A 13,056-nucleotide genomic window follows, 5' to 3' on the forward strand; every position below is an offset into this window, starting at 1 on the left:
CTGTTCCTCCAATTTCCGGTGGGCCTCACTATGGCACTGGAGAAGGCCCATGACAGAAAGGTCAGACTGGGAATGGGAGGGGAAGTTGAAGTGCTCGGCCACCGGGAGATCAGTTTGGTTAATGCGGACCGAGCGCAGGTGTTCAGCGAAGTGATCGCCGAGCCTGCGCTTGGTTTCGCCGATGTAAATAAGTTGGCATCCAGAGCAGCAGATGCAATAGATGAGGTTGGAGGAGGTGCAGGTGAACCTTTGTCTCACCTGGAAAGACTGTTTGGGTCCTTGGATGGAGTTGAGGGGGGAGGTAAAGGGACAGGTGTTGCATCTCGTGCGGTTGCAGGGGAAAGTGCCCGGGGTTGGGGTGGTTTGGGTAGGAAGGGACGAGTGGACCAGGGAGTTACGGAGGGAACGGTCTCTGCGGAACGCAGAGAGGGGAGGGGATGGGAAGATATGGCCAGTGGTGGGGTCCCTTTGTAGGTGACGGAAATGTTGGCGGATAATTTGTTGGATCCGCTGGCTGGTGGGGTGGAAGGTAAGAACGAGGGGGATTCTGTCCTTGTTGCGAGTGGGGGGAGGGGGAGCAAGAGCGGAGTTGCGGGATGTAGAAGAGACCCTAGTGAGAGCCTCATCTATAATGGAGGAGGGGAAGCCCCGTTTCCTGAAGAATGAGGACTTCTTTGATGCCCTAGTGTGAAACACCTCATCCCGGGCGCAGATGCGGCGAAGACGGAGGAATTGGGAGTAGGGGATAGACTTTTTGCAGGGGACCGGGTGGGAAGAAGTGTAGTCCAGATAGCTGTGCGAGTCGGTGGATTTATAGTAAATGTCCGTCACTAGTCTGTCTCCTGTGATGGAGATGGTGAGGTCCAGAAACGGGAGGGAGATGTCGGAGATAGTCCAGGTATATTTAAGGGCAGGATGGAAATTGGAGGTGAAGTGTATGCAGTCAGTGAGTTCTGCATGGGTACAAGAGGTAGCACCAATGCAGTCGTCGATGTAGCGGAGGTAGAGTTCGGTGATGGGGCCGGTGTACGTCCGGAACAGGGATTGTTCGACGTACCCGACAAAGAGGCAGGCATAGCTAGGGCCCATGGGAGTGCCCATAGCTACGCCTCTGGTTTGGAGGAAGTGGGAGGAGTCAAATGAGAAGTTGTTGAGGGTAAGAACCAGCTCTGCTAGGCGGAGGAGAGTGTTGGTCGATGGGGATTGGCTGGTTCTACGGTCGAGGAAGAAACGGAGGGCTTCGAGACCATCCATGTGGGGGATGGAAGTGTAGAGTGACTGGACATCCATGGTAAAGATGAGGGAGTGGGGGCCTGGGAACCGGAAGTTATCGAGGAGATGGAGAGCGTGTGAGGTGTCTTGGACGTAGGTGGGGAGGGATTTGACCAGGGGGGATAGGATGGAGTCGAGGTAGGTGGCAATAAGTTCGGTGGGGCATGAGCAGGCAGAGACAATGGGTCTGCCGGAACAGTTCTGTTTATGGACTTTGGGTAGGAGGTAGAATCGGGCCGTGCGGGGCTGGGGAACTATGAGGTTGGAGGCATTGGGGGGGGTAGATCGCCGGAAATGGTGAGGTCCATGATGGTGCTGATGATGAAGGTCTGGTGTTTGTCGGTGGGGTCATGGTCCAGGGATAGGTGGAAATAAGTTTGGTGGGACATGAGCAGACCTGCTGAGTTACTCCAGCACTTTGTGAATAAATACCTTCGATTTGTATCAGCATCTGCAGTTATTTTCTTATATTACCTGTGACCACACTTGTCCTGCCTCTCCACTCTCTGAGCATTTTCTCTCCTCCCCACCCCCCCATCATCGTAAATCAGTCTGAAGAAGGGTCCCCATCAGAAACGTCACCTATCCATGTTCTCTACAGATGCTGCCTGACCCGCTGAGTTACTCCAGCACTCTGTGAAACGTCACCTATCCATGTTCTCCAGAGATGCTGCCTGACCCGCTGAGTTACTCCAGCACTCTGTGAAACGTCACCTATCCATGTTCCCCACAGATGCTGCCTGACCTGCTGAGTTACTCCAGCACTCTGTGAAACGTCACCTATCCATGTTCTCCACAGATGCTGCCTGACCCGCTGAGTTACCCCAGCATTTTGTGCCGCCTTATGCCCATGTTGTGCATAAGAACTCGTACGTTATTCCAAGGCTCAACTCTCTTTATAGTTTACAACAATTACAACCTCAGCCAGTTTAATCCCAAATATAATCAGGTTTCTACTTCCACCATCATTTAGACAAGGGATCTCCAAACTATGGCCCGCGGGCCACATCTGGCCCGCCATGAGATTTTATCCGGCCCGCAGCAAGCTCTTACACAGCGGGGACTGGAGGCAGAAGCTGCCGGCGAAGGTTCACCGGAGAGTGGATCACCACCGACCCAGAGCCAGGACAAGGCGGGAGATCGCAGCGCCCCCTCGCAAACAACAAACACAAGTGAACCTTCCCTCCTCACCGCTGCCTCTGCCCACCCCGGGGATGCAGGGCTTCTGAACAACAACTACACTTGTGTTTGTTCTTATTTCGCTGTGTTAGAGGGAGACGGGGCCGGGGAAGAGAATGGAGCAGTGGCACAGATCTCACTGGTGCTGGAGGAGAGGGAGAGAGAGGGGGAGCAGCCCCCGCAAGTGACGGCGCTCCTTCACCGGACCCTCTGACACCCTCCCCCTCGCCGCAGTCCCGCTCTCACCCGCTGCTCCCTCTACCCAGACTCGCCCCCCCACACTCTCTCCCCCCCCGCTCTCTCCCCCCCGCTCTCTCCCCCCCCGCTCTCTCCCCCCCCGCTCTCTCCCCCCCCGCTCTCTCCCCCCCCCCCGCTCTCTCCCCCCCCCGCTCTCTCCCCCCCCCCCCGCTCTCTCCCCCCCCGCTCTCTCCCCCCCCCGCTCTCTCCCCCCCCGCTCTCTCCCCCCCCCCCTTTTAAAAGGTTAAAAATGTTTAACCTTTCCTAATCTAATCGAACTTAACCGAGTCTAAACTTTGAGTTCGTTAAATTTATAATACTCACACTTTACTTTTTCCTATGGTCCACAAAAATGTGCCAAATATATAATGTGGCCCTCATGCTGAAAAGTCCCCTGATTTAGACAGAGTTCCAGATCCCCACTATTCATTGGATACATATCTATTTCCTTAATTCCTCTGATCTTTTGACCAAATGCAAATCTATGTCCGCTGTTCTTTACCTTACCGCAAAGGGAATTGTCCTTCCTTCCACCCTTTATAAATCTCTTGTAATCTTATATAGCTCAAGTCAATCTCTATCATAAACCACACCAACTTAACCAACCTCTGCTCATAACCTGGCTACATTCTTGTAAATCTCCTCTGTAGCCTCTGTCACTATCACGTACTTCCTGGAATATGGTGGACAGAATTGTACACAGCACTCCAGCTATGGCTTAACTTGTGTTCTTTAAGATCCCTCATGATCTCCCTGCTCTTGCAATCTGTACATCAGACAATAAATATACCTGGACAATCTCCGACATCTCCCTCCCGTTTCTGGACCTCACCATCTCCATCACAGGAGACAGACTAGTGACGGACATTTACTATAAACCCACTGACTCGCACAGCTATCTGGACTACACTTCTTCCCACCCGGTCCCCTGCAAAAAGTCTATCCCCTACTCCCAATTCCTCCGTCTACGCCGTATCTGCGCCCGGGATGAGGTGTTCCAGACTAGGGCTTCCGAGATGTCCTCGTTCTTCAGGAAACGGGGCTTCCCCTCCTCCATTATAGATGAGGCTCTCACTAGGGTCTCTTCTACATCCTGCAGCTCCACTCTTGCTCCCCCTCCCCCCACTCGCAACAAGGGCAGAATCCCCCTCGTTCTCATCTTCCACCCCACCAGCCAGCGGATCCAACATTTCATCCACCAACATTTCCGTCACCTACAACAGGACCCCACCACTGGCCATATCTTCCCATCCCCTCCCCTCTCTGCGTTCCGCAGAGACCGTTCCCTCCGTTCCCTGAGGATGTAACTAGGAAAATTGACAAGGGAGAGTCAGTGGATGTGGTGTACCTCGACTTTCAGAAAGCCTTCGACAAGGTCCCACATAGGAGATTAGTGGGCAAAATTAGGGCACATGGTATTGGGGGTAGGGTACTGACATGGATAGAAAATTGGTTGACAGACAGAAAGCAAAGAGTGGGGATAAATGGGTCCCTTTCGGAATGGCAGGCAGTGACCAGTGGGGTACCGCAAGGTTCGGTGCTGGGACCCCAGCTATTTACGATATACATTAATGATTTAGACGAAGGGATTAAAAGTACCATTAGCAAATTTGCAGATGATACTAAGTTGGGGGGTAGTGTGAATTGTGAGGAAGATGCAATAAGGCTGCAGGGTGACTTGGACAGGTTGTGTGAGTGGGCGGATACATGGCAGATGCAGTTTAATGTAGATAAGTGTGAGGTTATTCACTTTGGAAGTAAGAATAGAAAGGCAGATTATTATCTGAATGGTGTCAAGTTAGGAGGAGGGGGAGTTCAACGAGATCTGGGTGTCCTAGTGCATCAGTCAATGAAAGGAAGCATGCAGGTACAGCAGGCAGTGAAGAAAGCCAATGGAATGTTGGCCTTCGTAACAAGAGGAGTTGAGTATAGGAGCAAAGAGGTCCTTCTACAGTTGTACCGGGCCCTGGTGAGACCGCACCTGGAGTACTGTGTGCAGTTTTGGTCTCCAAATTTGAGGAAGGATATTCTTGCTATGGAGGGCGTGCAGCGTAGGTTCACTAGGTTAATTCCCGGAATGGCGGGACTGTCGTATGTTGAAAGGCTGGAGCGATTGCCAATGGAATGTTGGCCTTCGTAACAAGAGGAGTTGAGTATAGGAGCAAAGAGGAGGATGAGGGGGGATCTTATTGAAACATATAAGATAATTAGGGGATTGGACACATTAGAGGCAGATAACATGTTCCCAATGTTGGGGGAGTCCAGAACAAGGGGCCACAGTTTAAGAATAAGGGGTAGGCCATTTAGAACGGAGATGAGGAAGAACTTTTTCAGTCAGAGGGTGGTGAAGGTGTGGAATTCTCTGCCTCAGAAGGCAGTGGAGGCCAGTTCGTTGGATGCTTTCAAGAGAGAGCTGGATAGAGCTCTTAAGGATAGCGGAGTGAGGGGGTATGGGGAGAAGGCAGGAACGGGGTACTGATTGAGAGTGATCAGCCATGATCGCATTGAATGGCGGTGCTGGCTCGAAGGGCTGAATGGCCTACTCCTGCACCTATTGTCTATTGTCTATTGTAACTCCCTGGTCCACTCGTCCCTTCCTACCCAAACCACCCCAACCCCGGGCACTTTCCCCTGCAACCGCACGAGATGCAACACCTGTCCCTTCACCTCCCCCCTCAACTCTATCCAAGGACCCAAACAGTCTTTCCAGGTGAGACAAAGGTTCACCTGCACCTCCTCCAACCTTATCTGTTGCATCCGCTGCTCTAGATGTCAACTCATTTACATTGGCGAAACCAAGCGCAGGCTCGGCGCTCGCTTCGCTGAACACCTGCGCTCGGTCCGCATTAACAAAACTGATCTCCCGGTGGCCGAGCACTTCAACTCCCCCTCCCATTCCCAGTCTGACCTTTCTGTCATGGGCCTCCTCCAGTGCCATGGTGAGGCCCACCGGAAATTGGAGGAACAGCACCTCATATTTCGCCTGGGCAGTTTGCAGCCCAGTGGTATGAACGTCGATTTCTCCAACTTTAGATAGTCCCTCTGTCCATCCCTTCCCTCCCCCTTCCCAGATCTCCCTCTATCTTCCTGTCTCCACCTATGTCCTTCCTTTATTCCGCCCCCCTGACATCAGTCTGAAGAAGGGTCTCGACCCGAAACGTCACCCATTCCTTCTCTCCCGAGATGCTGCCTGACCTGCTGAGTTACTCCAGCATTTTGTGAATAAATCGATTTGTACCAGCATCTGCAGTTATTTTCTTAGACAATAAAGCCATCTTAGGCATCTTATTTACAGTTTAATAACGGGAATCTATCGAAAACCATTCTGAGATTCTTCTGTTCCTTTATACATCTTAGTTTACTGTCATTTATTGTGTATTTATTTCACTCTTCCCTGATGGTCCTTTTGTTTCTTTCTGTAACCTAAGACCTTCCTTCCCTCATCTTAATTATTCTGCCATTATTGGTATCCTTTGCATTCTGTTTAATCCTGGTCCCCTAGGTTTGCATCCAAATCATTGGTAAAGAGTACAGAAAGCAAGGTACTGAGCCTTGTGGAATTTACACATGGCATTTGTTAGAGTGAATGGCAAGGCAGGCAAATGTAAAGAAGCTTGGCTGATGAGGGAAATTGAGGCATCGGTCAAGAATAAGAAGGTTGCATGGGTATAGGCAGCTGGGATCAAGTGCATCCCTGGAGGAGTTTCGGGAACTAAGGAGCAAACCAGGAAAAAGGAAATCAGAAGGGCACAAAGGGGCCAGGAGATAGCTCTGGCAGGTAGCATTAAGGACAATCCCGAGATTTTATAAAAGGGGGAAAAGGGTAACTAGAGAGAGAGTGGGACCTTTCAGGAATCAAAGCGGTCACCTCTGTGTGGAGCCACAGGAGATGGGCAAGGTCCTCAATGAGTATTTCTCCTCTGTATTTACCGAGGAGAAAGACAGGAGGGCGGAGGAACTTGGAGCAGTCACTGGAAGTGCCTTGAGAGCAGTCAGTGTTATGGTCGAAGAGGTGCTGAAGATACTATCATGCATGTAGGTGGACAAATCTCCAGGGCCTGATCAGATATATCCGAGGACACTGTAGGAAACTAGTGAGGAAATTGCGGGAGCTCTGATTGAAATTTACGAGTCGTCTTTAAATACAGGAGCGGTGCCGGAAGACTGGAGGGGGGCAAATGTTGGGCCTCTAAGGGCTGCAGGGAGAATGCTGGGAACTATTAACCAATGAGCTTAACATCTGTAGTTGGAAAGTGACTAGAGCGTATTCTGAGGATACGGCATTTAGATGGACAAGGGCTGATTAGGGACAGTCAGCATGGTTTTGTATGTGGGAGGTCGTGTCTCACAAATCTGCAATGGGTAATTGTCCTTATTTACTGTGCTAATTAACCATTCAGGAAATTGCATTATCTTTCTGTTAAGCACTGTAAACTCATGTTATCCCAGCATCCAATCCACATGCAGACTAACTGTTTTTCTGCCAGAAACTAATGTTAGATTCATTTTGTAAGGATTATAATTACAAGAACAGAAGGATACAGCAGGTGTCTGGCAAAGTTTATTTTGTTGTTTTAAAATACATCAATAGTCTATTATCATTATTTTCCTTCAAATTATTTTAGCTGTCCAATAAACATTGGAAGGTTTTACTATGCCAAGCCTTTCGCACTTTTGTAGCATGGAAAAGGGAAAATAAATTGCAACGTTAAATGCAAAAAGTAACTTCTGCAGTTGCACTGGGTCTCTCAAATACACTATTTCCCTTAGATCATGAAGCTCTTTTTGATTGTGCAGGAACATTTGTTATCAATTGCTATTGTGAAATTTCGTTCATTGAGTTTGATTTGCTTTTGACTTCAGCCTTACTTATCAAATACTGTTCCTGTTTGCAAGTGGGTAGACTATGACTGAGAATAGTTCAGATGTCCAGTAGTTTTTCTATAGATAGCATTTCAAATAAATAAAGACATTTCTGATGGAATTAGAAATTGGTCTTAGCATTTTTCAAATACACATACCAGTTTACCCATATCCTCTATATAAATATATGCTTCAAATACATTTTCTTTCTAATCTATTTCCGAATTTAGTTACCTAATTAATAATTCAGTGTTCCAAAACTCCTCCACCAACATGGTGTTAGTTTTATAATAAAAATGGAAAATGTTAGATGTTAGCCACGCAGGACATCAGAACAATCCTGATGAAAGATTGGCAACTTGAAATGTTGGTTGTTTATCACTCCAAGGTGCTGGTTGGACTGCTGGGTATTTTCAGCATTTTCAGTTTTTATTTCAAATATTCAGCATTTGTAGTTTTCTGTTTGCTTTTTGCTTATTATTTTTGTACTTGGTTTTGATAGTCTTCTTAGGCCCCCTCGGTCATGGCTGACCATGGGTAATGCATCCTAGTTGGCTGCTTGCTCCACACCTCGGCTAGAGCAGCGTCGCTTGTGGCTGAAGAGACCAATGTGGGAGTGACAGTCTCTGTGGCAAAGGTCCCATTTGTGTGTGGTCTCTGGTCTGTTGAAGTTGCTGCGCTCCTTTCTGCGTGCCCGCTTGTCTGCCGCTGCGTTCATCAGTTTCTCTTCCCTTGTTTTGAGATGTTGGTTCAGGTTACCTCTCCACCTTGTACGGTCAGCTGCAAGGCTCTCCCAGGACTCCACATCGATGTCGAGTGCCTTCAAATCTCTCTTGCAGATATCCTTGTAACGTAACTGGGGGCGGCTGATGGTTCTCCTCTCAGATGTCAGCTCTCCATGGAGGATGTCTTTTGGAATACGGCCATCCTCCATGCAGTGGACATGGCCCAGTCACCGCAGCCTGCGCTGCCTGAGTAGAGAGTACATACTCAGAAGGCCAGCGCGAGACAGAATCTCGGCGTTGGACACTCTGTCTTGCCAGGATATACCCAGGATACGGTGGATGCTTCTAAGGTGGAAGGTGTTGAGTCTTCTCTCCAGTCTGGCATATGTAGTCCATGTCTCACTGCCGTACAGCAGCGTGCTGTTGACACAGGCATTGTCGACTGCTATCTTTGTCTTCACTGTCAGCTTTGGGTTGGTGCACACTCGAGTTGTGAGACGAGCGAGAGTTGTAGCTGCCTTCCCGATCCTCTTGTCAATCTCTGTGTCCAAGGAGAGGTTGTCGGTGATGGTGGAGCCGAGGTACGTGAACCGATGGACAACATTGAGTTCATAGTCGTCGATGGTGATGACAGGCGATGCCTCTGTATCCTGTCCCAGGACATTCATCTTCTTCAGGCTGATGGTCAGCCCAAAGTCCTTGCAAGCCCGATAGAAGCGGTCCATCAGTGACTGTAGTTCCTGCTGGGTGTGGGACACAACTGCTGCGTCATCGGCGAACAACATGTGTCTGATGAGAGCTTCACGTACTTTTGTCTTGACTCGGAGGCGGCTGAGGTTGAAGAGCTTGCCGTCTGATCTAGTACGCAGGTAGATCCCCTCTGTTGCGGTGCTGAAGGCATGTTTCAGGAGCAGAGCGAAGAAAATCCCAAAGAGTGTGGGAGCGAGGATGCAGCCTTGTTTGACGCCACTGCGGATGTTGAAGGGCTCCAAGAAACTGCCATTGAACTGCACTGTGTAGTTCGTGTAGATGTGGAAGGATTCTATCATGCTCTGCAGATTTGGTGGGCAGCCGATCCTTGGGAGATCATCAAAACCAACTATTATTTTTGTACTTTGTTTTGATAGTATTACATTTTCAAAATACTATCATTGATTCCCTGGTGCACGTCAACTTTGCAAGTTACTCACCAGCTCAGGAAGATTACAGAACATCAGTAATTAACCTCTCATGTTTTCAGTGTGACAAAATGCTGGAGGAAATCAGCAGGACAGGCAGCATCTCTGGAGAGAAGGAATGGGCGACGTTTCGGGTTGAGACCCTTCTTCAGACTGGCCCTTCTCAACACGAAATGTCACCCATTCCTTCTCTCCAGAGATGTTGCCTGTCCCGCTGAGTTACTCCAGCATTTTGTGTCTATCTTTGGTTTAAACCAGCATCTGCAGTTCCTTCCTGCACATGTTTTCAGTGTATTCCATTCAGTGAATTTGTCTGCTTCCTCATCTCTTCTTCAAGATTTTCCCTGGTTTGCCCATTCAACCTGTTGAATATCGCAATTGCCTTTGATTTGAAAATTGCAATGTTCTATTTTCGTTATCAATCCTTGTAGCGCTTTGCCAACCATTTTTTCACATTCTGTTGATCCATAACATGTACAAATAATAATTCATATTAATCTGCCTCAACTATTTTTAGTATTGGCAATATTTCCAAATCTATGATTGTAATGTCATTCCTTACCCCTTCTGATGCTTTCTAATTTCTTTATGACTACGATATACTCTCCACTGTTTTTCCTCTTTTTTGAACTTATTCATCAATAAATTCCTTGAACCTCATCTATAGAACTAGACCTTGGGATGCATTTCTTACCCTCTCAGTTCCAACTCTTGAACCTGTCTATCACCATGTTTCTTCGTTGCCAATAACATCACTACTATTAGTATTTAGGAATCCCTCTAACTTGCTGCTTCACTTCTGTATAAAAATTTAAACCTGACATTTAAATACATTATGGAGACACAAGAGACTACAGATGCAAAAATAATTAATGCTGAAGGGGCTCAGCGGGTCAAGCAGCATCAGTGGAATCAGAAGGATAGTTGACGTTTCCAGTTGAGACCCTGCATTAGCACTTAAATACTTTCTGTTTCTTCAGATACATTATGCTTTCCTTGTTCTGTCTTCTGTTGTTAATTTTACATTCTGTTCAGTCTATTCCCACATTGCTCAATGTACTTTCTCTGCCAATACATAAGTACCAAGCCAAATTCCTAAACTATATTGTGTCCCAGAATCATCCCGTTGACAGAGATATAAAATTATCCCGTCTACAACACCAGTAAATGTGAGCTTCCCAACCTCATGATTATGTGCATTAATCTATTAAACCAACTCCTCAAGACTGTCTGAAAAACTATCTTTATACACTTGGCTGATTTTTAGATGTTTTGTACCCGTTCCTTTGTTACATCTTGGAGGCAGTACGTTGTGCAAACAACTTTGTTAGTCACACACGGTTTGCTGAACTCCAATTAAGGAATGCCTCACCACATCACTAATACATGTCCCTTTTCCCTACAGGTAACTACTTACTCCATGGCACCACAACGTTGTTCTTTGTTTCCTGCTATTTCCCAGTCCTTATCAAATTAAAGTCCAGGCCCACAGAGCTTTGATGTACCGTTTTCTGGTCTCTGCAGAGAGGCACACTCGAGATCCAACTTCTTATCCTTCTCATTTTATTCAAGACCAGAACTAGTAGTGTTGTGAAGGTGGGGTAGCTGGTCCTTGTGTTCATCATGTGTCCTCATGAAGGTTTGCAGATTTGCCTCACTTGCTGCTTCACACATCACTTAATTCGCTATGGTACTCTCAGACTCAGTTGGGAACAGTTTGATGGTACATAGAATATAGTTAATGGAGGGAAAAGTCTTTGTGGATGCTTTCTCATTCTTTCAATGATCTGCATCTTCCACCTCCCAGACCACACAACAATCATTCGGTTCTAGATATATTTGGGTTGGGGTTTAATGATTTATATTTAGCTTGGATAAAAATCCAAATGGAGCAAGCCTTGGAACTTATTCCAAGTTATTGCAGGAAACTAACTGAAGTACACCCCATCTGCAATACCATGCCAACATTAATAAAGGAATATATTCATCCACATGAGCAGCGCAACTTTCTTAGCTCCAACTAAGTTGATTTCAAATGTGATCTGCAAAGTGTATCATTTGAATTTTGGAGTTGCTTCAACTTACTGAAAAATTGAATATATGGCTTAAGAACACATGCTCGATGAACTTGAAATCTTTGTCATTTCCATGTGTATTCATGACAAAAGTAGAATTCTGATATTTTGTTATTTTCGTTTTAAAATTAACCAAGATTTTTAGGCACTGAGAAGTGTGCAGGATCCGTTGGTGGGGTTAGTTAATGATCTCCTCTTGTTCCATCTGCACCTTTTGCTTCTGTAGTCTATATTAACTTAATCATGACCATATTAACATAAAGAACTTTGCATAACTTCACAACTGCACATCTGTATCCAAACGGCATCACAACAAAGTGACAGAATTATTTTGTCTGATCACAAACCTGTCCTTAGATTTGTTTCAGCTGATGGGTAATACCTGTTTCCAGCATTTCCTGTTGTGATTGGGAACAGAATCATCTGCATCATTACTGCATGAGATTGACTGAACATAAAATGCACAAGGACTTTGACAAAGTGCCTATTGGTATCTGGAGCATTTTTAATATGATTTTCCACATTGCGTAAATGTAGCAGTGATAGAATGTGACTTCATAAAGAAAGAGTTAGAATGTTGTACTCTTGAGCGGATGACCGCATTGCACCTTGTTTTAAGACGCAGTCCTGCCACACCATATGCCAAGTCAAAGCGAGGACATCGAGAGGAGGACCAAGAGGATCTGACCAAGGACATGGATGAACCTTCTCCTGTCCCCAACGTAGAAGAGGTCACACTACCGAAAAGTGGTAATAAGTTTTTCTCGTTTAATGCTTTTTTATTGATCGATTGATTTTTTTTTCATGCTACTGTAGACATTAATTCAATTGATAGTAGATTGTCATTGCTCAAAGTTTATTTTATTTGCATTGTCCTAAAGCTAAGCCACTACTTCTGAAGTCCAAGTTGGATTTAGTTCCAGATACCAAAGCTGAAAGGCTAGCATTCACATTGAAGGCATTGCCCAAGAATCGCTCAAATTGAGTTTAGGCTGTATCTCTGCTCCACTGTCCTAGAGACACAGAGTGAAGGATCAGAATTGTTTATTTTCAGATTTACACTGTAAACTTTAACAACCCAACCCTTTGTATACTGTCTTGTTACTGCTGATTTTTCACTGTGTTTTGGTGTAGTTTTCAGCTTCTTTACAGATATGTCACATAATGCATCAAACTGTACTGAATTTGGAAAAGTATTTCTGATTTTCTGAGTCTGTAGACATGATGAGAATATTTTGGGGGTTGCTAAAAGGATTTCCAAGGTTTTATAACCACTAACTATATTTTCCTGATACTTGGTTGAAATGTTCGCATGTCACTAGACTAGAGAAACAAATTGGATTAGGATAAGAAATAAAGAAAGAAACCCAGTGACATCCTATTTGGTCAGAAACTGCTTGTGACCAAACTGATGACCCACAGGACAATGCCAGTATCACTGAATGCAGCAATGAAGCTTGGCAATTAACATCAGCAAAGAAACAAAATGCTGGAGGAACTCAGTGGGTCAGGCAGCATCTATGGAGA

General features: G+C 46.4%; 1 protein-coding gene across 7 annotated transcripts in view; it reads left to right on the top strand.

The window, feature by feature from the left end:
* smarcc2 (SWI/SNF related BAF chromatin remodeling complex subunit C2) overlaps positions 1–13,056 on the top strand; it is a 124,772-nt gene that overhangs the window by 48,153 nt on the left and 63,563 nt on the right. For 5 of the 7 annotated variants that reach the window (XM_078431602.1, XM_078431603.1, XM_078431600.1 and 2 more), the window contains exon 11: positions 12,149–12,279. In XM_078431602.1, coding sequence (XP_078287728.1) covers positions 12,149–12,279 — 131 coding nt within the window. The remainder of the gene's footprint in view (positions 1–12,148; positions 12,280–13,056) is intronic. The other 2 variants (XM_078431604.1, XM_078431607.1) reach the window with 1 other exon arrangement.

This window comes from Rhinoraja longicauda, chromosome 42, assembly GCF_053455715.1.
Source record: "Rhinoraja longicauda isolate Sanriku21f chromosome 42, sRhiLon1.1, whole genome shotgun sequence".
Taxonomy (NCBI): domain Eukaryota; kingdom Metazoa; phylum Chordata; class Chondrichthyes; order Rajiformes; family Arhynchobatidae; genus Rhinoraja; species Rhinoraja longicauda.